This window comes from Agelaius phoeniceus, chromosome 15 (genome assembly GCF_051311805.1).
Source record: "Agelaius phoeniceus isolate bAgePho1 chromosome 15, bAgePho1.hap1, whole genome shotgun sequence".
NCBI lineage: Eukaryota > Metazoa > Chordata > Aves > Passeriformes > Icteridae > Agelaius > Agelaius phoeniceus.
Window position 1 is genome coordinate 18,011,781 of NC_135279.1, and position 25,838 is coordinate 18,037,618.

General features: G+C 44.8%; 1 protein-coding gene across 4 annotated transcripts in view; it reads left to right on the top strand.

Annotated features, from left to right (window-relative positions):
• The window catches only part of FBXW11 (F-box and WD repeat domain containing 11), a 57,810-nt gene continuing 31,972 nt past the window's right edge, over positions 1 to 25,838 (top strand). Inside the window, exons 1-3 of one of the 4 annotated variants that reach the window (XM_077186284.1) lie at positions 10 to 157; positions 8,223 to 8,302; positions 15,610 to 15,711. In XM_077186284.1, the coding sequence (XP_077042399.1) occupies positions 15,661 to 15,711 (51 nt within the window). In that variant the 5' untranslated portion in view covers positions 10 to 157; positions 8,223 to 8,302; positions 15,610 to 15,660. Of the gene's footprint in view, positions 158 to 8,222; positions 8,303 to 15,609; positions 15,712 to 25,838 lie in introns of all 4 variants that reach the window. The other 3 variants (XM_054642727.2, XM_077186283.1, XM_054642726.2) reach the window with 3 other exon arrangements.

The window sequence follows — 25,838 nt, forward strand, 5'->3', positions numbered from 1 at the left end:
GCGCGTGCGCGCGGCGGGGGCGGGCGGGCCGCGGCGGGGCCTGGCGGGCGCGGGGCGGCGGCGGCGGGGCCGAGCCGGGCCGGGCAGGCGGAGCGGAGCGGCCGCCGCCGCGATGGAGCCCGACTCGGTCATCGAGGACAAGACCATCGAGCTCATGGTGAGTCACCCCCGGCCCCCGCGCACACCCTCCCGCCCCCTCTTCCCCCCCGGCTCAGGCCCCGACGGCGCGCCCGGCCCGCGGGGTCCGACGCCGCCGCTGCGGGGGCTGTGCCGGGCCCTGCTCGGCCCCGGCCCGGCCGCGCTCTCCCCGCGGGGGGATCCGCTCGCTCGCGCCTCCGCCGCGGCCCCGCGGCCCGCCCGGGGCGCCACGGGCGCCTCCGTTTCATTGAAAATAAATAAATAATTCCAATTAACCCCCGCAGCGGGCAGGGCCGGGCCGGGGCACGAACCGAAAGCGAAATGCCCCGGGCGGGGGGGCTCCGGCTCCAGCCCCGGCCCGGCCGGACCCCTCCGCGCCCCCGGGGGCGGATCAGACCCCGCAGGGGGGGTTCGGGGCCCCGGGCCGGGGCAGCACCGGTGCTGCAGCTCCGGTCCAGCACACACGGAATTACCTAACGAGACCTAATTGGTGTATTGGTTATACTCCTAATTAACGCTTACGCCGCTAAATTCGCGTTAGTGGAGAGGCAGCCAGGTGGGAGCAGTAGAAAGAGGTGTTGATTTTTTTTTAAATATAAACAAATAAGGTTTCTATGGGCAAATATTGGAGGCCTATCATTTTACTGTTTTTAGGCATGAATAAAATTAAGTTAGGAGTTGACATAGAATACTAATCGGTAAATATATCCTAATTTATTTGTTATAAACATAATTGCTTTTTCTCCTAAGCATAATTTGCTCTCATATACAAAATTTCATACAGTTCTCCAGAACTGAGGGGCAAAATGCAAATAATTTCCCTTTAAGGCACTCTGAAGGTGAGCTGGGTTCAGTGGAGACATAAATGGGTTTTTTAGCCAGTGGAGTTGTTGCTAAACTACCTGCTCCAGAATATATGAACTTTCTTTAAGTGTGCCATCTGGTCTCAAAAAGCAGAAATAAGATGAAAAAGAAAAAGGGGAACCTACAAAGCCTTTGTGTATCTTTCATTCTTTCTACTGGTTACTGGGGGCAGGGGCTTAAAAGTCATTCCTAGGAGCCTCCTCCCCTGGTCTGTGATCTCACACTTGCCCTGGGGGACATCAGAGCCATCAGTCCCCTCAGCAGGAAGGGCAGGGCTGGGGCAGCTCTGTGGGCAGCCGGCTCAGGAGCAGCCTCCCAGAGATGCCTCCTAAATTGCCGAGGTGGGAAGTGTGCTCTGGTGGCTTTCTCCTTCCGTGGAACAGTCACCAGCGCTCCTCAGCTTTGGGTTCTGTGAGGTGTTCAAATAGCATTTGGAGCTGGAAGGTTTGGCTTCCTCAGCTTTCAAAAACCCCCACTTCTTTGTGTTTTCACAAGTGCTCTCCCATTTTAGTCTCTCCTCTTTGTGGCCAGGTTGTATGTATCAGGAGGAAGCAAATGGGACTTTTGCTGGTGAGTGTTGTATCCTCCACTTGCTGGAGCTGGGAAATGTGCTAATCCATGCAAACATCAGTGGGGCTTGTAGGAGTTTTAGTCTGTTGTAGGAGGTTTTAGAAATACACTTTTCTCTCTTTCACAAGAAATGGATAAATGTAAAAATTGAATAAGATGAACAATTAATTCTGTCATTTCAAAGAGAAAATGGTGCTCTCTACGATGTAATTATTAGTTGAATTTAATGTTAACCTTAGTAGAGGCTTGCACGGGATCACTTATGTTTGAGTGAAGATGTTTCCCTAAAAGCTTTGCAAATCACTGCTGGATGCAGATGTGGAGGTTTTGCCTTCTGGTGTGGTGCAGAAGGGGAGATTCTCCAGGAGATTTGTTTGAATCCACAGGGCAGAAGCTGTTTGGGCTGTGTGATCTGGAAACGTGGGAGTTGGTCTGTGGGAAACATCCCAAACCCAGGATCATCCCTGGCAGACTTAGGGGGATGCTGCTTTTATAAAGTGTTCCACATTCCTAAAAGCAGATGTTTTATACCTCTCTCTGATCAGGGAGATGGGGTTTGGTGCATTGCTTCCCTCCAGTGCCAGGGATGAATCTGTAGTAAATGCAGGAGCAGAGTGTGATCTGAAAGCTCTGAGGAGCAAATACACCATAATTCTGAGGGGCTGATGGACATGAGGTAATGTGTCAATATGTTAATTGCATGTACGTTTCAGAACATGCTGCTCTACCCATCAACTGTGCCTTCCCTGGATTGATCATTTGCATTTATTTAAAGGAAAATCAGTCATGGAAATAAAACTGTTCTATTTTTAAGGCTGGAATCTCAGAGAAATATTTCAAGGTTTCAGAGTGACAACTTTGATTTGCTGTGTGAAGTTTTAGTGAGTGTTCCAAGCCACTGTGTCCCTCAGGACAGCTGAAGGCTTCCCGTGCCATGTGCTGCTTCTGTGGATGCTGTCCTTAGTCATTTCCAGGGAGATGAGTGTTGAGTGATGCCATTCCAGGTGCAGGTGGTGCCCACCTGTAGGGTGGGATCCCCAAGGGTAACTGGGGCTGACTGGGCTGCCCAGGCTGAGCTCACGGTGTCTGGCAGGGTTGGGGCTGCTTCACTGTGGGCTCAGGGAAATGCTGGGTGTGAGGAGGTAATCCAGAACAGATGGAGGGTCACTCACTGAAAGGGCTCTTTCTGCCCCTGGTTTTGGTTTTCTCAGTGAAATTAGATAACTGTGACCTTTTTGCTCTTTTAAAGAACCAACTGCAATGCTTTGTGAAATAAGTTTTGTTGCCTGCAGATCCAAGTTGTGTTTAAAATCCATGTTCAGTTGCATCAACCCTATGATTTGCATTTACCTTCAATATCTGCTGAAAGCCTTGTGCTCTTCATTTCCCCAGGACCCTTCCCATAATTGTTATTTAGTCTTACCAGCAGCTTTCACAGTGTGGAGGGTTAGCTGCTTAGGTTGTACTGAGGTGGTTGTAACCGAATACAGCAGTGTGGCGAGTAGTTTGGGGGGCTTTTTATACATTTGTGGGGTGGACTGTGTGCACCATGAGATGTGGATGGCATAACAAAATAAATCTGCTGCTCCCTGGCTCCTGGACCTACCAGCCACCTACGGGAGATGGCTCCTGAGCAGGAATCCAGCTGTGTGGAAATTCTCCCACTCACTGAGCTTATGCCCCTCATGTTTCACTGTGGCTTTGCTGCCCAAGCTGCTCTCCAAACACAGGTCCCTGTGCTGGCAGGTTAAATTCAGCATTCACTGCTCTGTGGTAGGAGCATGAAAAGGTTTGGGAAAGGCCATGCCTGGCAATAAAATGGGCAAGCACTTGTTCACACTGCTATCATTTGTATCTTGAAGTTGTATATATGGAAATAATCTTCCTAACACATGGCCTTCAGTGTCAAGAATGCTTCTCTGGCTCTCCTAAAAGCATCCAGTGTTTAAGTACCTTGGTAAATAATAAATGAAGTATTATAATTTATTATCTTGCCAAAAATCTTTCTGTTTCTCCTGGTAGGACTTTGATGTGAGGTGGGGGTGTTCAATTCAGAGGTACCAGTCTGGGAAGGAAGTGTTTCACACAGGCCTGCTGAGCAGCAGCAGCTCCTGCTGTAAATCACTCCAGGGGTACCTGAAGTTCCTTGGGTCACTGCAACTGGAGATGGTTGTGCCCCCAAACTATTTAAAGCTAAAGTGCAAAATAAATCCCAACATTCTGCTTGGAAGCTGAAATACAGCTGCTGTATGTATATATATATATCTATCTCAGTAGGGCTGTAGTGCTCTGGCTTTTTTCTTCCCTGTCTCAGTCATTGCAAGGTAAGCAGGCAGTTGGATTTGTGTGATTTTTTTTTTTTTTCACATACTCTTGGAGGAATCCTTCAAAGAGTTGACTTTTGTAGCGACACAGATACAGGAAATGATCGTCTTTGCAGCTGAAACAAAGGAGATACTGTTCTAGCTAAAATGTGACTGGTTCTTAATTGAAGCCTGGGAGTAGATGGAGTGTTAGTAAGGTATTTGTAAACCTGTGTGTAACTTGGATGTGCTTTCTTCAGCAGGATAACAATCCGTTTGCTTTGCTGGCATCTTTTTTTAATCTTCAGTAGCTAAATGAGCAGAGTTGAGAGCTGCATGTTGGACAGTAAAGCATGCAGGGTTTTATACATGGGGAAATAAGCAATGGCTGGAGCATACAGCTAAAGAGGTGGTGGTGGGATGGATTTGAGGAAGGCACAGCCTTGGGATTAGCCTTGGGGCAGGGGATGTGAGGTATGTGCTGCTGCCAGGCTCTCAGAATGACAGTCCCGTTTCAGAGAGTGCCTTGCAGAGGAAGGATGCAAATCTGAAGAGATTGCTGTGACTTTGGCAGCAGTGCAGAAAATGGGAAGGAAGAGCTTAAGAACATGAATTAGAGCAAGGCAACTGCGCTCAGAGCCAGCGGAGTGGTGAAAGGAGGGAAGTGGACAAAAGAGTGTGGAAAGCTTTATCTTGGGAAGGGTTAGCTGGAGCAATGGCCTGATTGGGGAAATGAGATGGCAGAGAGAAGGAGGCTACAGAGATGCAGAAGTGTGTAAAGTTACCTGAGGTTTCTGATGATGGTGGCAGTAGCCATCAGATAATTCAGGTGAAGGAAAGCTGCAGATGTGCCAATTATGGGGGAACTTCTGAAACTAAATTGCGTTTGGTTCTTAATGAAAGGAAGTTACCAATTATTGTGGAGACTAAGCCCTGGTGTTTAACCAGAGGCTTTTTAAATCTCATTCCAGACTCAGAGATTTCTCACTTCACATTGCAGTTACATTTTCTAACATAACAAAGTTCTCCAAGCTTTGCCTGGTGCTGAGCTAGTGAGGTGCAGCAGAGGAAGTTCCCTGCAGTCTGGAACACGTGCAGGGCTCATCTGGGGGAGTGTGACTGGGCAGCGCTTGGCTCCATGGCTGCCCCAGAGCTCTGCTTGGGGGCCAGCAGCTCCCAGAGTGAATCCCTGTCCAGGTGTCTGTGTGGAACGAGATCCTGTCTCTGCAGGCAGCTGCTGTGGGTGCAGCTGCCCTCTCTGAAGTGCTCTGGGGCTGCTGCTTTGAAAAGCCCATCTGCCTTTGCTGCGTGTCAGACAGTGCCGGCTGTGTCCCTCAGGATACAGAGCTTTGAGCACTGCTAAGATTTGGGTCACTGAGGAGTGTTGTGAGCAGCATCGCAGCAAAACAACCTGCCTTGTTACAAGCTGTACCCTCAGAGAGACCTGGGAATGTTCTTTGAAAGGTGGATGTACCTTTTCATTTCATGGTTTCTAAAACACCTCTGCTGCTTGTTAAATCAGCTTGCCGTGTGTCTCTGGGTCTGCTGGATTTATTGCCTCGCAGTTTAGAGGTCGCTGGTGCTTTGGCATTTCCAGTTGCCCAGCCCTGGGCAGCTTGGAGTGCTTGTGCAGCAGTGTGCTCAGGGAGATTGCTGATGGCTTTCAGATGAAATGGATGTTGCAGCAAATGTGCCAATGCGAGAGGAATGATGTGTGGGAGAGAACAAGAGGCCGTGCTTATGAGAGGGCTGCTCCGTGACAAGGAATTTTTTTTTTGTTGCAGGGCAGAAAATGAATTGAAGGGAAATGAGAATATTGACTGAGTTGTTTAAATTAATGCTGATGGATAACAATTCTTTCCTTCTAGCTTTTTCCTTGGGCGACGTCTTCTTTATACAGATGCCACTGTTTATGTTGTTACATAATCTAATTTCGTGGTTTGATTTTTATGGCATCATTATTCACAGAAAATCCACTTTTTCTGGAAATTCCCTTCCTTCCCCAGTTTGATGTATTTATGAGCTCAGTGGTGTGACATCTGACAGCCTACTCCATTTTCCTGTACCACTTCCATACGTTTCCCAATACAAGCAATGCATGACCCGAGAGCAGATAATGCAAAAATAATGCAATGCCATTGGTGTTTTAACAACAAAAAGCATTGACTCTTTCTGAAAACTCAATTTGCTCCTCATGCAAGCTAAATTAACAGTGGTAACATTTGAAGGCATGTTGGTTCTTTGGTGCTTTGTTAATCCACATCCCCGCAGGACTTGCATCCTTGTACTTCCACCCCAGGAAATTAACAGTTTTGTGTGGGATCAAAGAGTAGTTCAGCTTCCTGGACCCATTTGTAGGGTGAATACAGATGGAAATTTGTAAGATGTAGGTAGGGACCCATTTGCTAGGAATAGGGAGTGATGTGTTTTCTGGGTAAAATGACAAAAAAAGCTTTTTGGGTCAACTTCAAGCTGTTGGCAACACTACAGAATTTTGGTTTACTCACTGACTTAGAGGAGAAGAGGAGAATCACTATATATATATAAAAATATATATATTCAGTGTTACAAGTTTGCTCTGAGTTTCATTCTGTTGAGTTCTAGAATGTGGAGTTTTGGTACAAAAGTTGTGCCAATCTGCACTGTTTGCCTTTTTGAGGGGTGTGAGCTTGTGTATTTCAACATGGTTTGCATGATGGGGCTGTTTTCAAGTCTTCCAGCCTTTGCAGTGAAACCAGTTTTTGATTTTCAGACAAAAATGCCTAAATCTCTTTGAAAATCTATACTCAGAATTTGCAAAACTTAGTATGTTCCAGCTTGGACTTGATAGAGAATCTCATTGGCAATTCTCTTAGGGCAGGGGAGGACTAGCCAGGGAAACTTGTTATTCAGGCTGTCTCCAGCACGCCAGGCCTTCTGGAGACAAAAATCAGACCTGTGCTGTTGCACTTGCAAATAATGTTAAGGTTTGGCTTCCTGGAGAAGTGCCTCTCCTTCCAGCACCCTGCTGGCTCTGCAGTGACTTGGCAAATCAGTACATTTATATAATTTGATAGCTGGCTTCTTGCTGAGCTATATTGTACTCTGAAAATTCTGAGTCATATGCCTTGACATCCTAGCACTTTCCTTGGCAGCCTTAAAAATCATGCATTGGACATGGTACTGGGCCTACAACGCTGCTTTGTCCTTGAAACGCTGCCCTGGGATTGACTGCCTTTGCCAGTGGCTGAAAGCAGGAAATCACCCCACCATGAAGATGCTCCTTTCTTTAAGGAGCTGTGGGCACTCAGGACAGTCCTGTCCTCATGGAGACGGTTTCTTGGCACACCTGGAGACAGTGGCATTTTTTCCACCCTTCTGTGACTTGCTGGAGCTCGAGATGTGGGGTACAGCAGTGGAAGCTGAGGTTCAGCTCTCTGGAGGGGCTGCAGAGCAGAGAGGGTGAGAGGTGGTGGTGATGTGTTCCTCTGGGGATGTTGCAGCATTTTGTTCTCACTGCTGGTAGGGGAAGCTCCATAGGCCATGGCCTGAAGTTTTTGAAGGTCTCGGTGCAAGTTGCATGGTTTGGTCTCTGCAGGCTGAGCTTTCTGTTGCACATGGAGTATGAGTTTTCTGCGGACCCCATCTTCTCTGAGGTGTCACTTCCTAGCTGTTTTAAAGTAGTCACACTCTCACTGTGCTGCTGGCAGGACTGGCTGGAGGCCTTTTATCTCCCTGCTTAGCGAGAGGTGACTTGTCTCAGGAGTAGTGTACAGTGTCTTACTCTCTTCTGGTTCTAGATTGTTTTCCAGAGACACAGCAGTACTGCAAATGTACTGAATACAGTGCTGTGTTCCAATCAGGAGTGTCTTGACAACTCCATCTTTGTGCTGCAGACGTGTAAGGCAAATGAGGTCATTTTGAGCCTGGAAACAGGGAAATAATCATTGGAGTAAAGTGCTTTAGAGGATGTTTATGGCAGACCAGGAGAACTTCATTGAGCTGTCGTGCAAACCTGTGTTCCTGGAGCAGGCCTGTGAGGTGTGAGCTGGTGGTTGAAGCTTTAGGACTTGGCTTTGTTATTTGCATTGTAGCTTCTTCTCATCTTCCTTAATCTTAGCAAAGTGAGCTGTACCCAAAACCACTTGTTTGGGTGACCAGGGTAAGGGAAGGAGCAATTTCTTGTCTGTAAATGCGTTTCTCTGTCTTAGATCCACCAATCCAACGACCCCACTAACGTAGTCGGTCCCGGGCTGGGCAGGTGCCTGGGCTGCCTTGTCTCTAACAGCATTAGCAGTAATTGGGATTTCGTTCAAGAAAGAAGTAGATACACCAAGCTGAAGATGATTGGCTGCTCTCTTTTAACAGACAAGTCTGAGAAGGAAAACCCATTCGAATCCCCTTTCATTCTGGATTGGTGGATCTGAAGCCCAGAAACAAAGTTTCAGGTAAGAAGTCACCCTGTACTATATCTTGCTGCTTCTGCTTAGATGAGTTTGTCCGCACATTCAGTCCCTCGCTTTAACTGCTTCATGTCCCCAAGTGTTAGGGCAGAGTCAGACAGGGCATGGCCCAGAGATACAGGAGCAATACTGGAGGGCATTGCCAGTCTGCTGTGGAGCATCAGTCCGGGAGCACGAGGTGAACTTCTGTGTGTGCAGGAACAGGCACAGAGCCATTGGCTGCCACATCCTGTTTGTGGAAGGGGAGAGCAGCCTTGTCAGTGACTGTCTTGGGCTCCCTGTGAAGTTCAGGGAGCTCTGAGTTCAGTCCCTATCCTTCTGATGGATCCATCAGAACTGGAGAGAACTTCTCTGGTTATTCCTAGGACAATTTCCTGCAGCTTTTCCTGCTAAAATACCATTTGAAATCCTGTTGTGGGCAGCACTTGGAGTCAGTGTCCTAAACCCTTCCTGAGCTGTCAGTGTGAAGGTTTGGCCTCAGCTGTTTTGGGACAGGTGTAGGGCTGGGGTGGCAGGAGAAGTCTCACAGTGACAGTGGGTTTATTTCAGAGTAGGGGAGAGCCATTTTACTTGGAGTCACATTCCTCTGAGATTTGGGATGGCTACAAAAAGTTATCTTAGAGATGGGTTTGGAAGGTGTTTCTGTGCCTCAGGAAGGCAAGCTGGGTCCCTGACTGGCAGGAAAAGAAAATTATGTGGGTTCAATATCATATCTGGTGTGAATGGGAGAGCTGCACCTCCCAGTGCCCAGCTTTACTGTAAGCTGGTGCTTTGATGGACTTGGCAAGTTATTTCTAAAGTCACTGTGAAACAGTGTACCTGGATTCCTGTGGACAGTAACAGCAGTAATGCTCAGCCTTTGTGTGTTCTCCTTTGTAGGCAGTTACTGCAGTGACTGGTGAGGCCTCTGTATTTAACCTCCTGTAGCAGAAACTCTGTACGTGCTGTCGATCTCATGCATGGTTTGAATTCTGCATTTGTTTTCCTGGTGTGGTGTTTTGTGCCAAAGTTATATTTGAATTTAATTGATAAGTACATTTATAATTAATTACTTGTGCAAAGGTTTCCTGGTTTGATTTTTTTGAGTAGTCGAATTTTATTTGGTTAGGGTGGAGAAGTCTGTTTTAATGTGACTCTATTAAATAAACCAGAGGGAGAATGTAAGGGCAATACTTATTAACCTTAGACTGACACATTTCTTGCATTCTCATCTATATCAAATTGAATTTGTTCCACACAGCTATCAGACTCACTTTGGAGTTAAAATTGTAAAATAGTGTCTCTCTGTGGAATATTTGCTGTTCAGGGTGTGCCTTTTTCTAAAAATGAGAGAACAGGGAGGTAGAAGCAAACTTGGCATCTTTAGTGATGAAAACTGAAAAGAGGAAATAATTTAAAATACACTGAGCAGGGGAAAAAAAAGAGGAAGCATAAATGAGTGCTCCTGCTGATCAAGATCCTCAATGTTATTTAATATTGCTTAACTTTTGGAAACATCAGCCAGCCCTACAAAGGCAGCAGTTGAGCTGAACAGGTTGGAGGCTTTGCTCTTGCCTGTGTTTTGAATGTTACATTTCAGAAAGTGCCACGTGAGGCAGAGCTGTGGCAGTATTCCTGTGCAGCCCTGCCTGGCAATCCTGGGTGGTTCTGGCAGCCCAGCCTCCACAGGCATCAAAACTTGAGTGCTTCTATCCTGCCTTGGCTGTCGTAGGATTTATTGTTAGCTCTGTTAGGCCTCAGCCTTGAAAACCTAAGGGTCTGAGACAGCTTTTAACATCTTAGACAAGTTTCAACCATGTTTTTCTCTGTGTTTGATGCCCTGCAAGTTTCTCTGTGTGATGGGCAGTGCTGGGTCTGTGTTGCCCTCTCAGGATTTGCCCTGAGCTGCTGGCTGGAGATGTCTGCAAGTCCCTGTTCTGCTGCAGGGGAGCAGAAGAAAGTGTTTTGCTTTAGAAATGGCCTTTTTAATGTAACACAGGGGATGTTAGTGCAGAAAGGTGTATCATACAACTGTGGGAGTTGGGGTGTATGTACATGAAGGAAGCAAGGGCTAATCTAAATGCTGTGTTTTGGAAAATTGAGATTATTTCAGTTAATGATCAGAGTGGCTTATGCAAACATCTTAGAATTTTTTCCCAGTCCTTTGTATCTTCTTGAAAACGAACTGCTGCATCTCATGAGTCTTATCCTGATTAATAAATTATAATGGAGTAAGATGGTTATTCTATTCAAAGAAAGCATTTAATCTTCTCTCCACTGAACCCATATTCCTTTTGTAGCATTGACTGTGTGTAGCAAACACACTTTGATCTTCAGGAGCAGAGTGGGACAGCGTTATCCATCAGCCTCCTGTGAATTCAGTGTCCTATCTAGAGCATCGCTGTGGTAATAAGGAGAATTTCTCTGGTCAATTCTTTTCCCTTGTCTTGCTTTAAGTTTCCTGATTTCTCACTTAGTGTTTTTCCCCAAATGCAAGAGCTTACGTGCAGATCTCGAATGGCTGTTGGAAGGTTATTCCATTGAGCAGTTTGAAAAACTATTGTGAATGGCAATGATTTGGCTAAATTGATTTTCCTAGTGGCACTGTGACTCAGCTATCGGTTACCTATTTTTTTAGAATTATCTAATAACAGAATAATAAAAGAATAATAAAAAAAATTCACAAGTTAAAATTAGTTTTCCACTCTGTGGGTATTCATTTTTGAGAAATTAATTTTTGCTTTTGTAGCTCATGGAAAGAGAGAAATAAATGCAAGAGTAAATTACGTCTGAAACAACTTTGTTGACCTGGGAGTCCAGTTCTGCTGAAATTGAAGCAGATTGCTGGAATGCACATGTAAAACTCCCCTGGAGTGTGGAAATGTGTTGTATGGATGGTGCTCCAACAGCCTTCCGAATCCCCCCGGCCCGGTGGGGTTGCATTTGGCCGTGGGAAAGGCAGTGATGTGATGGCACCGAGTCCAACAGACTGGTGTGGAGCACGTGGGCACAGGGCATGTCCCCGGGCACAGCCTGGCTGTGGGGTGGCAGCAGGAGGAGCCCAGAGTGCTCCTGTTGGTCAGGCAGCGGTGTCTGTGCCTCCAGAGGTGTGCAGGGATGTCCCCTGCCAGCCGGGCTGTCCCTGGGGAAGCTCGTGTCACCGCTCCCTGCATGTCCCACCCAGTGTTCACACGACCCTTGGATGTTCTGCTTCCCCACCTGTGCACACTCATTCCCAGCCCAGGGCTTCACCACTGCTCTGCTTGGCACTGTTTGAAGCCTGAACAGGAAAAGCACCAGGTAAGATCTGGAGGAAATCCCAGCCTGCAAACTGGGAGGGAGTTGGAGTTGGCTGCTATTCCTGCCGAGTGTAAAATAATAATGAAGGCCTTGAAACAGTGTTACTGCTCATATTTTTTATGTCTTAGTGTGGTTAATGCTGATTTTTGAGGAGATCTGAACTTGCCATTAAGTTGGAGGTGGGAACATAAGGCTTTCCCAGACTGTCAGACTGCCCTCAAATCCAAGTTGGCTTTTCAGAGCACCTCTTGGGCTGCATTAAAGTGAGCCCCCAGCCATGGAGAGGGGTTTAATTAGCACCACTTACCCATAAAATTATCAATATTAAATGTTGGTGGAAATAAATACCAATTGTGTTGGTCCAGGCCAAAGTAAACTAACCAGGAAGTCACCATTGTTGAGTAGCATGTGAATTTCTTATAGCTAAAAAGCTGGAAATAATTGACAGTGAAGGCTGAGGTTATTTGGTTCTACCTTTTTTGTATGTTTTTGCCTTAAGACCAGAATTTCCCAAGCTGTAAACACACCAATAAATTTGGATTCTCTAAATTATCTTGTATAGATAAAATTAATGCAGTGAAAAATTTCGAGGTCATAATTTTAATATTTTATAAAATTTGCAGCATAAGTCTGGGTTATATAAATGCTGTCATTCTTAGTTATGACACTGCAATATTGCCATGCCTGGGTTGCAAAGGTGTTCTAATTCCATCAGAAATACAGGCTATAGGCATTTCTTGGGTAGTTTAAAGGGCTTTAGAGGATAAATATGTGAGGTTTTTTTAAGGGATACAAAAGTGTGAGGATTTCTGTGTTACAGTATCAGATGCATTGGAGGAAATGATTTCTGGGCATGTTACACTGCTTTAACCAGGCTGTGCTGTAACCTGGGAGAAGTCCAGAGTGAAGGAAAACTTTAGGATAGGATAGTTCAGGGCCTGAGGAGGTGTTTTTTATACCTCCATCTAAAAGTTCCCAGCTACAAAGTTGGTTTATTGGATGCACACTGCTGTGTGCTTAATTAATATAAGAAGTTCTTAACATTTGAGTAAAGACATTGAAGCATCTCCCCTTTTTACTGAGGATTTACAGGTTTCTCTGGGAATGCAGCATTTTGTATAGGCTGCTTCAGTTTGAGATTTAAGATTGAAATGTAAAGCTTGAAATGTAATTCCTGGGGCTAGACCACCAAAGCAGTTCTTTGTGTATGGAATTAGCATCAGTCATCTAATAATAAAATTAAAGTACGAATCTTTGCAAGCACAAGGCATTGAAGTGATCAGAATGAGAGTTTGTGTCTGTTCCTGCCTTGCCTGGGGCTCAAAGCCCCTTTCAGCTCTGCAAATAGGGCCTCCAGTGGATCCACTGCCCTCAGAATGTGAGGCAGTTAAAGCTTGCATTGCTAATTACCTTATTCCTTAAAATCTGAGTTTCACTTGGCCTTACCTTAACCTGTGCAGTTCTGATCTCTGTGTTCTCATTTAATTCTGTGCCTGTTGGCCACTGGCACTTTCTCCTCCCAGACTTTATTAAACAGTGCTGCACCTCCCTGGGCTCCTGGTGAAAGAAGGACAGTGCAAAGTGAAGCCTTTGGAACACTTTTAAGCTTTTATTCATGACAGGGTCAGGCAATAACATGTCAGGGAAGCACACAAATATTTGCACGTTGCTGTTTTGGTGTGAAGTGGGACACAATATTTAATTTGTAGCATTGTGCAATAGCAGTGCTGCAGCTGAGTGTCCAGGGAGTTTGTGTAAAGCCTTTCATGCAGGTTTCGTAATGCTGTGAAAAGGTTTTTGTGCGGCTTAACCTTGGCATGGAAATGGCCTCAGTGTCTAATGCATTTTGAATTAAATTTTTAAAAATGTTCTCAACTTACCCATTTTTCTCTTAAGCACTTAAAATTCAGTTTGTTTAGCTAGAGTAGTTCCTAAACTCCCCCACATGACAACCTCTAAACCAGTGATTTTTAGCTTATAATTTGTGGACATCTACAGGTGTAGATTCATTATAAACATTATCCTCAGCTTTGTGTACCTAATCTGAACATCTCAGGAGAGGAGTTTGCTGTGATTTTTATCAATGACTTTTATTAAGTCTAGTGAGCAAAGTGACTTTTTTTGATCAGGCCTGTATGTTTAAAAATGTTTTTGGGCTTTAATCAACACCTGCAGAAATACCCTGAATTTTGCTGGTTCAGTGTTGCAGAATAACCATGAAGGTATTGTCCTAAATAGGAACAAAGAACAAAACAGATTGGAAAGGGAGTTTCTTGAATTATACACTCATTTTTGAGAAACAGATCTATAAAAGTATGTATCTTCAATCAGTGGGTTCTAACAGTACATCCCATCTTTTTTGAAAATATGAAAACCTCTTTTTTTGTGTGTCTTCTTGAAGTTAAGGTAGTTTCCCTATTGTCACTGATTGACTGTCTTAGAAGTGTCCTGCAAACTAAATTTCCAATGTTAATGTGAGGACATATCAAAGTTAAGTAATGCAAAGTAATGACAGATACAGTGGAGTAATTACTTTATAGCTAAATCCCATTTCTCTATAAACATTAAATAAACTTAAAAACTTGTAGTAATTGAAAACTATGGATTTGTTTTGCTATTAATGAAAGAATAATACAATAAAACATAGATATGACTATTTTTACCCCTGTCCATAAGAGATATGCTCCCACTCTTGCCATTCCAAGTGTGTAGCACAGGACATCCCTGTGGAATCAGCACCTTCCTGCTGGGTAAGAGAGGGAAATTTGATGTGTTTTGGTGCTGCTAGGGCCATTCTTGTGCTGGTTTTGCTATAATTTCTCTCCTTGGCATGGAGATGAAAATATGAGTCTTCCTTTTGTTTTATTCATAAGATAGGAAACAAAAAAAAGTTTTTTACCCTTCAGGTGCTCTGGGCTCTCTCCCCCTCCTTGATCCTGGCACAAACTGCTTTCCATGAGGCTTCACCTCCAGTTATTCCACTTTCAGCTTTGACCTGTGTGGGGCTTTTCTTTCAAAGTTTTGGTGTCCATTGTAACTAAATTGGAAGCCTGTGTGGAAAATAGTGAAAGCTCAGTCTCTGCCAAATATTGCAGCTGGGTTTGTGCTCTGCTTGATGCTGAGAAATTGAATCCTTTTCCCTAACTTTATTTGGTGTATGTACTGCTCTGTCCTTAAAAAGAGCTGGGAAATAATATTGGGGAGCTACAGAAGTTTTGGGGAGTCTGTCTGCATCAAATTTCTTCAGCTTTCTCCAAACTTTTCCTAACTTCTCATGTCAGCAGTGGGGAATTTGGTAGTTAAGCTTTGGTGGCAGGAAGAGTATTAAATGTAGCCAAGGGATGATTTGGCTTTAGAATATCTTCAACTCTAATTCCAACATTTTTCCCCAGGTCATTAGGATTCCTTGATTAAGCAGAACTTGGTAATGTAATTTGAGCTTAGTGTGGTTCCTCTCTAAAATGTGCTCCCATTGTCGGGTTGTCTGTCCCAGTGCAGAATAAAGAACCACAGTTTGTTTGAGAAAGCTGAGACACTGGGGAGTGTCAAACCTTAATTCCCAAAGCTCCTCCAGGTGGATTCTAAAGCCTTGCCACCCCAGTGGCACCTCCTGGCCTCCTGTCCCCAGGGGGACTGTGCAGGGCACAGCTGGGCAGGGATTTTGGCCAGGCTGGGTTGCTGGGTGGGCTCTCTGCCCCAGAAGCTCTGCTGTGGGCAGCACTGTGGGTGAACTAAAACTCTCCTGCTGCTGGGAGTCAGTTAAAGCATACAGCTGGGCACTAAAGCCATGGGGTTACAGAGGGGGAAAAGGAGCTCAGGCCAGAGGGGTGGCTTGTCCTTGATCGCTGCACAGCATCTTCAGTGGTTGTTATACCCCTGGCCGCTAACTATGGTGAATGTAGAAATAACATAGATAAGTACCCACATTGACATACTAATGAGTTGCCTGCCTTGAGTGATTTGTTGTGGCATCTAACTGCTTCTTCTCTTCCTTCCTTTTTGTCACCCTGCAGTGTTCTGTGCCAAGGTCTTTGTGGCTAGGCTGCTCCAACCTGGTAGAGAGCATGTGCGCACTGAGATGCCTGCAGAGCATGCCCAGTGTCAGATGTCTCCAGGTGCCTTTCTTCTTTCTTGTTGTAAATGTTATGCTGTTGAACTTGTGTTAAACTCTCAGGACTCTGTTTAATCAAATTGTTTAGTCTGCTAAATGTTTTTTGTGCATCCTTTTCTGAAATCTTCTACTTAACTGCATTGTAGGAGTGACTCTTTAAGGGCTTTCTGTGCAGTAGGGCTGGGGGGGAGCTGTTGTGTTTTATTGCCTGTTTACTGACGTTGTGATATCAGTAGCATAGTTCTGCATGTTGCCTGCTACGTTTTGCTTTCTCGTTTAACTTAAAAATAACATAATGAGCTTTGCTGTTAATGAACTGACCAGCCTGTGATATTTGTGTGATTTAATTTAGAAAGGATAAGCTTTTTATTTGCTCCTAAGCGTGGGCCTGGGTGTAGCCTTACCTTAGTCTTTGCACGTGGTTGAACGCAGAATAGTGAGCATGGAGTCCTGGGCTCTTTGGGTTGCCCTGTTAACTCAGTTTTTTAACTTCTAAGAAGTGAAGAACGAGGGATGGGGGTGGGGGGGTTGGTCTGCATAGAAAACCACTAAATCCTAAGTTGTCTGTTATTTTTCTTCTAGTAAGCTGTTGGAGCTAAGCCTGCATAACTTATAGATGGGGAATTGCTGCTTCATTGGTTTGGGAGGGATTGAAAATGATAAAAGGGAACTTTTGGGACCAGTTAACAATTTTTCCCAGGGTATTTACCTTGGAAGGAAAATGCTGAACATGTGGAGTAACTGTGTGGCACTTCCCAAAGTGTTTCCGAATGTAATATTTTTTTAGCAGAAAACAAGGATTATTTAACATAGTCTGTTTGCATAAGACCATCGTTCAGTGGTTCAAGTCTTTCATGTGTATAAAATGAGTAGTTAAAAGAAATTGTTTTTTTGTGAATGAAAATGAACAATTGAGTTTTGTGTCACTCCATTTGAGGTCAGCCACTGGAGAACATCAGTGACTTACCTTAGAGAGTAACCAGTTATTTTAAAACCTCTCTTCTCACCTGCAAAATGTGGCCACTTGAAATTCAGCAAATGTGAATTTCAGAACCAGAAATTCCTTCAAAATTTTTGTTAAAATACAAATCTGTTTTTCCATTTGAATGCTTTATGTTTCCAATTTTGAAATAGTATTTAAAGAAAGGACAAAAACTCATGTCCAAGACAAACTCCTAGATGGGTAATTCAGTTTTATAGAAATGAACAGTCTCATGGCCAAATCATTGCTTATAGAAGAGTGCCTACAGTCATGCCAGGGCAGAGTCCCAGAGGTTTGGTGTCTGTCTTGGCAATTATCACAAGCTACTTCTAATTTCGACAGGGTGGGATTGTTGGGGTGTCTGCAGGGCCGGGGGTTGGACTTTGATGATCCTTATGGCTCCCTTCCAGCTCAGGATATTCCATGGTTCAATGAAATATTGTGCCAAAATAAAGACTTTTTTCTTATTATTAAGGTTTGATTGTTTCTGTAGAGCTGCAACTGAAGAGGCTTTGAGACTTTTGGAAGTGTCTGTGAAGGATTATTTTTTTAAAAAAAAGTTCTTCTTTTAGGTGTGTGACTCAGTGATGTCGTAAGGGGAACTTGGAAGCAAAAGTGACACCAGCTGCTTTCCCCATTTATTATTTTTGGCACTGTGACTTGCCCTTCATAGTTTCCTGAACTCTTAAGCCCACATAGAAATCAGGTGGGGCACAGGTAGCAGGAGCTCTTGATTCTGTAGCACACGTTAGTTAGAGTGAAATGATTAATAGGAAGTGCTGGAAGGGAAATACAGAAGCTCTTGGTGATTGACAGAAGTTACCTGGGATTGTGTCTGTTGTGTGTGGTGTGTGTAGAGTAACCAGTGAACAGGCCAGAAAGGGGGAAGAGCAGTCTTCACTGGAGCCTTGGAGAATCTCTTCAGGAAGCTCTTACTCAGTCCTGGGGCTTTCAAACCTTTGGGCTTCAGCAGTCACCTAAAGGAAGAAAGAAGGGATTAGGTTTGTTCTGCCTTTCTGTGAGGTTGTTAACAATCATCAAACCTAACAAAGCTGTTTAAAATCAAGCTGCAGCATTTCAGCAAATCCCCTCTGCCCATGGATGGGGAGGTGCTCCAGTTCTCAGTCTGGGTGTGAACTCTGTGCTTTTCCTCATGCAGTAAAATAGCCTCGCAGTATTTTAAACCTTAGTATTTTAAACCTTGCAGTTTACTGGAGAAGTATTTGCTTTCTGTATTCTGTGAGCTGTTAGTGAATGCAGAAGAGAAACAGGTCATTTATTTTTAAAAAAATTATTCCTGTTTGTGGTACTTGAGGTTTCTTCTCATCTACACTGGCTTTTGGTTTAATTGATATTATTAGGAAATACAGTCCCTGGCACTTAACACTTGTTTCTGTTGCATGGAGAAGTACATATTAAGTGCCAGTTCATAATACTTGGAACTGCTGCAAGGCCTTATTTTTAACTGCTTAGTTACCTTTAATGATGTTTTTGTACATGAACAAACTGGTATCAAGTAGCTCCTGTTTTCATTTGCTTTGATATGGATTTCTCTGCAAGATTAAAACCAAAATTCTTGTTTAGGTCTTTAGAGAAACTGGTTCTTGTTAGAGAAACTTGTTAGCAGGTGTGTGATGCAAACCTATGGGTACAGCACCTTCCATGGCTCCATCCTTGGAGCACAGCAGGATTTTGAGAGTGTTTTGTGGTGCTGATTTGGGAAGTGGCTCCAGCAGGGCTGCCAGGCAGAGACAGGCAGGGTTCTGGGCTCTGTGAGTAAACATCTCCAGTGTGATGTGAGCACTGCTCATTAAGCAACAGAAGATAAGAGCCCAGGCATCACTTTGAATTATTGCATAATGTAGGAGATGATGAAATAAGTCTTGGGAAATGAATTATTAGAGAGATATAAATGAAATTAACCCAGTAAACAAATACTGCCCCACCAAGTTTCTTCCCTGTCTTCAGTTACGCCTTTCTTCTGCTTCTGTTTTTTAAAAAATAATTTTATCTCTTTTAAAACTCCACTTAGGTTTCGTTTGGCTTATTTACACCCTCCCAAGGTCTTTGGGGTTCTTAGAAAAGGTTCTTTGTTACACCCTTCCATCTATGCTTTAAGTTTTCAGCTTAATTGCATGCAGTGCCCTGCTCCTCTTTGCCTCTGTGTTCAGACATGGCCTGTGTGGCCTGGAAGCTTTAACAGAATTCATTCACTGCAGGAACAAGAAATGTCTCACTTCTCAAGCTGCCAGTGGGAGATCTCAGCTTGTTCCTCCCCAGGCCAGATTGTAAAGTTCATGCAGTGGCATTTTCAGACTCCTCCAAGCCCATTCTCCCAAGTACTCGGAGGCTTGGGGCAGCACCTCTGCCTTTCCTGTCCTTTATCCTTGCCTTCTGCCCAGTGGGGTGTCCAGCTCCAGAGGTGCTCCTGGACCTGCATTTTCCTTTTCATGGAGTCCCCATCCCCAGAGGTGGCACTCAGTGCTCTGGGCTGGGGATGTGACATAAGTTTCTGTTCTTTCAGTTTAAACACAGAAGTTTTCAGAGGGAAGTTTATTTTTTTATTTATGAATGTTACAATTTAGTATTAACTTGCTTAAGCTTCTGTTTGTTTTTCTTTACTAATTTTGAGCTTCTGTTTCTATTCTGATACCAGAGGGAAGCACAACAACAGAAAGTGTAGTTGGAAAAACTTGTAGTTGAAAGCTAAGAATTGAACTTGAAAACTACTTCATCCTCTTTTTCCAGTACAAATTGAGGCACAGACATGATGCAGTTTTCTTAAAACCACAGAGTGCTGGAGATGGGCTCTGCTCAAACCTTCTCCTCCAGAGCATGAAATCACAAATGGGAGATGATGAGTGGCCTGTTGCTCTGGAGCTTGCATCCCTTTGGAAATGTTATTCTCTGTAGCTGTTGAAATGGGTTGTCATAACCAGACAACTGCTTTGCTGCTTCTGTTGGGTCTGAAGTAATTTACAAATACCTTTTTGACATGTTTTCTGGTATTTTGCCTCAAAACAGTGGAACTGTTACCATTTCTTTTTGGAAACAGTCCAACAGCTCCATTAAAAAGAAATACATATTTGATTCCTTTTCTTTAAAGGAACAGAATGTTCTGTCCAATATCTGAAATATTTCTGCTTGTTCCCTGTGTTTAAACAGACTTTTCAGAGACACAGAGCTTTCAAACCAAGGCCAGCAGTGTAGAAGCAATTAAAACTACCCATGATGGGTCTGGGGGGCAGTGTGGCAGGGGGATGGCCTGGATTCCCCAGTTCCTTCATCTGAGGTAAAAATGACCAGTTTTCCCTCTGGTAATCAGCAGTGGTGCTTTCCAGTGTGGTTCCTTCTGGCTGGAGTCTCCTCTCAGTGAAAAGTAACACCAGTTTGGGGTTTGTTTTCAGCAGTTTCTTGTAATAACTTTTCTTTTTTAGTTCTCAGTGTGGGTGTTACAGATTTTGAGGCCTGATCCAACAGCTCAGTTTGGTGGCAGTTGCACATCCTGCAGGCATTTGCAAAGGGTAGCATTGCATTTTATTCCCCCTGGTGCTTCAGTGCTTGGCCAGCCTTGTCATCTCCACCATATCCCAGCCTGTTTCCTTTGGAGAGCCTAAACTGGGATGAGCATTCTGGATGCAGTCTGGGCATCCCTTCCAGTCACAGCAGCTTCTTGTGGTGCTTCCAGGTGCTGTGGCCAGCCATGGCTTGGTGCTGGATCCAGATACCTCTGCCCTGGAGGATGGGGAAATGTGAAGTGCAGGGATTACTTTTTCCAAGTGTGATTTATTCTCCAAAGGGAAGGGTTCTCATAAGCACTTCTCTGGTGTCCTTCATGTATCTGAGTGCTTTGGGCTTTATGACTTTAGTTTTTAACTGAGCCTGTTCATTCTTAGGGGCAAGAAGGGACCTTCTCTCTTGGGTCAGTTCCTAGTGTTTGTTTGGAAATGGAAGTGAGTTGTTATTTACTGGAGTGGGTCCCAGGACTGAGCTCTGAGCCAGAGCTTTGCTTTCCTCAGCTGAGGAGCAGAAATGTGTCCTTGATGTGTGAGAACCAGCAAAATGAAGTAAATATCTGTGAGTTTTGGTTCCTGATTTGCCTGGGACATGACGTGCATCTGTCATTTGGAGCTGGCTGTGGCTCCTGCTGAGGATTCCAGCTGTATTCCCTGTGATCAGCAAGAGGGGGTGAGGATTCCAGCTGTATTCCCTGTGATCAGCAAGAGAGGGGTGAGGATTCCAGCTGTATTCCTTGTGATCAGCAAGAGAGGGGTGAGGATTCCAGCTGTATTCCCTGTGATCAGCAAGAGAGGGGTGAGGATTCCAGCTGTATTCCTTGTGATCAGCAAGAGGGGATGAGGATTCCAGCTGTATTCCCTGTGATCAGCAAGAGGGGGTGAGGATTCCAGCTGTATTCCCTGTGATCAGCAAGAGGGGGTGAGGATTCCAGCTGTATTCCTTGTGATCAGCAAGAGAGGGGTGAGGATTCCAGCTGTATTCCCTGTGATCAGCAAGAGAGGGGTGAGGATTCCAGCTGTATTCCTTGTGATCAGCAAGAGGGGGTGAGGATTCCAGCTGTGTTCCCTGTGATCAGCAAGAGAGGGGTGAGGATTCCAGCTGTATTCCCTGTGATCAGCAAGAGGGGGGTGAGGATTCCAGCTGTATTCCCTGTGATCAGCAAGAGAGGGGTGAGGATTCCAGCTGTATTCCCTGTGATCAGCAAGAGGGGGTGAGGATTCCAGCTGTATTCCCTGTGATCAGCAAGAGGGGGGAGCAGCCTGTGAAACCTCATGGCAGGTTGGGATCACCTGTGGTGGCCTCCCCTGGCTGGCACCATTTGGGTGCTGCCAAGCACTGACCTTTCTGCTTGTGGGGAAAGAGTTTTGCTGCTACAAACAATCTGATACACACGAGTGCTTTTTTTGGACTTTGTTGTTTTCAGTGGTTTTTGGAGAGCACTAAAGGTCATACACTTCATCCCCAAGCTGCCAAGTGTGCTCGAACAGAAGAGTGACCCCTTTCAGGAGCCTGCTCCTCTTGGTGGGGAGTTCTCTCATTGTGGTCTTCTCTTCAGAAGCTGCCAGTATTCAGAAGTCAGTAGTTGACTTAATCACTGATCTTCATGAGCCAGATGAGGTGGAAGTGGTGAAATGAGTCCCTCTGAGATACATCAGTGCAGAAGGGACTTCTGAACACAGCAAAAGTGATGGGAGCTTAGAGATCCAGTCCTTACTCCTTTGGGTGACTTGCTGGCCTGCCTTTTTTTGGTGGTGTTTCTCTCCTGTTCCATTCAGAGATCCCAGTCTGTCCACTCCACACTGGACAGGATATGTCCCTGTGGAGGCAGGTTCTCCATGGTGAATTCATGGATCACCACAAGGTACTGGATCGTGTCTTGGCAAATCCAGTGCCCGTTGCTCAGAGCTACAACAGCGAGTGCAATGTCAGACATTAATTGTGTCCCTCAGAAAGCACAACACAGTCCCACTAAGCCTGAGAGATTTCACAAGTGGTGGGCAGGAGCTGTTATTGCTGATGGCTCTGCTGAAGTGTCTGCAGAAGGGATGCTGTTAGCCACAGCCTTGTGTTGATGCTTTCTCAGCCTCGTGTGGAAGAGAGGATTTTTTCTTTCTCTGATCCTGTTAAGGTGAAAAGAAATGTGTTAGGAAACGTGTCTTGCTCCCTGCCTGCCTTCTGGCAGTGCCATGCTCGTGCTGGGAGGGATGAAGGAGGGAAATCTGCCCAAGGAGAGGAGGAGATGCAAGGCAGTCTGTTCTGGGTGTGTGTGTGACAGTCCTCTTCCTTGCAGGTCTTGTCTGTTTCCCACAGAGGAATTTTCTAGGAAGCAGAAATGTATAATCAAAGATTTCCTACAAAGGCTGAAATATGGCATTTGTGCAGTGTCTTTGCACTGCAGACTCCTCATCAGACCCCCCTGGCAGGAGGGTGGGTCCCTTGCTCAGGAGAATTCAGCAGCTGTGAGTACCAGTGTTGATGGTTTTGCTGATACTGATGGTGCCACTCTGAGTCTCCATCAGAAGGACACTTATCCTCTCCAAGTGACAGACTCCTGGGTGCTTAGCACACTGCCCATTCCCAGCTTTCCCTGAGCCTCTGTGATTTGCATCTGATGAGATGTTCTGTGGGCCTTTAAGACTCACATTTAAGAGTCTTTACATAGGTGGTTGGTTTCTTATGGCAGGAGAATCCAAATACATAGGGAGGCATCAATACAATACAAGGGAGGCATCAGAGTCAAGGGTAGCACAGCTGGCTGTAGACACAGCAGGGGATTGAGCAAATTGTACCAATCCCCATCTGGCAGGCCTGGAGGAAGTGCTACAGCAGAGAAAGAAGGAACTATAAAGTGAGCTTTTTACTCCTCTGTGTAATATTTCTGTGGCAAAATGGTCCTGTTTGCAAAGCCTCACTGCAGAAAGATTTGGCTTTGTGGTGCAGGATGGTCTTCCACTGTTCCCAAGTGGATTTTGGGATTCCTGAGAAGTTTGAGGTAAAGCTGTTGCCCTCGAAGAGCAATGCTGTAACTGATTTGCGTTGTCCTGAAGTATCTGTGAAATCCTCTTTCAGCCTTGCTGAGTTACCCTTCCCAAAGACCCTTCAGACTGTGGGTCTGCCCCAGGAAGCAGAGCTGGGACTCCTGGGGCTGTCCCTGGGTTCAGAAGCGAGGGCCTGCAGCTTTCCTTCCTCTGCCATCCTGGCCAGGCCCTGGGGAAGGGATTCTGCTGACACTGCCATGGGCACAGGGCTGTTCTTGGGGTGCACAAGGTGTCAGCTGGTCCTGGCTTTGGTTTGCCCTGTGCCACAGCTCTGCCACCTCTCTCACACAAGAAGCTGTGCTGTGACACCAGGCACTGATGATGTGGTGTGGATTGAAAATAATCTTCCCGACCCAGGAACCTGAGACCTGGGGCAACTGTTCCTGCTGTTCTCAAATCCTCTTCTCTTGAGTCCCACAGTGAGGTGCTTTTGTATTCATCTACTGGATCTTGAAGTTGTAGAGAGGGAAGGGGTGCTGACCTTCCAGGTCAGGAACATTTACCATCCATTATATAAATCATGTGAAATCTAAATTATGCAATTGCACATGCCTTTAAAAAGCCAGATAAAATCAGCACTCAAGTGCAGTGTCTGACTATCCCCAGGCAAGGCTGGGTGGATATATTTAAAAAGTATTTGAGTATTTTTTTACAATTTGGATTACTGAAGGCCTTTTCATTTAGCTGCAGTTAGGCTGCAGCCCTCATGGATATAAGATTTTCTCCACGTTCTGGGTTGCTTGGATATCAGCAGTTCCAAACCCACACTGAACTTGTGCATAAATGAAAGCTTGTGTTTCAGGCAATTAGTGAGTGATTAGAATTTCCTGAGGAGTTGTGAAGATTGATCCATTTCTGTGGGCTGCCAAGTCTGGAATACACTGCTCTACATCTCTGGAGGAAACAAATGAACTTCCAACAGGACAGGATTCTTCCTTGGGGTAGCTCACTGGTTCTTGGCTGCAGTTGTGTTGAATTTTCATTGTGGTGGCTGCTTTTTTCTGTATTTCTTTTGTGTGCAAATACCATCTATTTTGCAAAAGATGAATAGTCGAGGTTTACTGCAGGTTTAGTATTTCAGACTGTCCAGTGGCTTTGAGTAACCTTTGTGTAATTTTCAGTGTAAAAGTTTGTGTAGAAGCCTGTTCAAAACCTGCTTAAAGTTTTGCAGTGTCTGAGGCCTTTGAGTGTCCCCTCCCTCTCACAGCTCTTCAAACCCCTCGTGCTGAGGGTTGTGCTTTGGGCTGACAATTTGAGGTAACTCCCTTTAGTTTGATATGGAAACAGCAGGAGAGATCTGAATCTAAATTCCCTCTGGGAAACCAGGAATAATCTTTGAAGTATTTTAACTTTGCACCAGGCAGCCGAGTTGCAAATGTGTAGTTAATCTTAACAGAGGCTAATTTATTTTTGATGAATTTGAACTGATCTAATTGCTAGCTTAGGTTGAAATTTGCTTCCCAGATGTTACTTATCCTACCTTGAATATGGAATACTGTTAATCTTTATCAATTCTGTGGGGCAGAGTGCTGTCTTCTGCCTTGTTTACCCAAGAATGTGGCCCATAGAGAAAAACGTCCAACTTCTGGAGCTTTTGGAATTTGATTTTGCCTTGCCATGGTGTGGAGGTGTCCATAGAGGCCCTGGGTTTTGGGATGGATGCTCCATGGGAATGGCAGAGTTTGTAGGAGGGGATGGGCAGGTTCTGGGCTGTGAACAGCAGTGCTGATGGAGCAGTTGGTGTTGCAGGGATGCATCAGCTGCCTCTGGAGTGTCTTGGCTGCTCCTGGAGCCCTGGAATTCAGCTGCTGTTCTGTGCTCAACCCTCAGTCAGATGTGCTAATCTGAGCAGTCAGCAGTCAAATGCAACTTTAAATAGTTTGTTTTCCTTTTACAAGTCCTGTAAATGATGAGATGAGTGGATCTGAAGAGGTCTCTTTGCATCTGCTCTAAAAGGAAGAAAAGTGATGATAATCTTAAGCCAGTATTTTCCCTTCAAGTTTTCTTTTTTGGATGCTTTTTTAATACAGGAAATAAAACCTAAATCACTTTTTTACTAGACATTGAGACAGTTTCTAAGGTAGTAAATATGACTTAATGTTTTCATTATATATATAAAAAAATCCCAAAAGCTTGACATACCTAATCCTCCTAACTGTCTAACGAAATCCAGTTATTTAGAGTGGCTTTTGATACAGTTACAGGTGCAGATGTTCTGAACAAGTGTGTAACATGGTGTAGTCAAAGCTTTGAAAACTTAAGCTCTGCTTTTCCTTCAGAACTTTCAGTGAGTTTGCTGTATAAGGGACATGGTTTGAAGTTTGCCCTGAGTTTTAAAAGTACAGAGGAAAAACGGTTCTGCTTTGGGATGGATTAAGATTGAAAGTGCAGATTCTGCCTAAATAAGTTTATGTGAATAGATAAGTTTATGTAATAGATGAACCATTAATGCCAAACTACTGCTAATAATTGTCGCTGAGAACTTGTGGTAACTTCTTTATTTAAAAATATCAATTGAAAAAGCAAATCAATACCTTCCTCCTGACATCTATGTACCTTCCTACAGCCCCTTTGCCAGGGCCATGTTTCTAG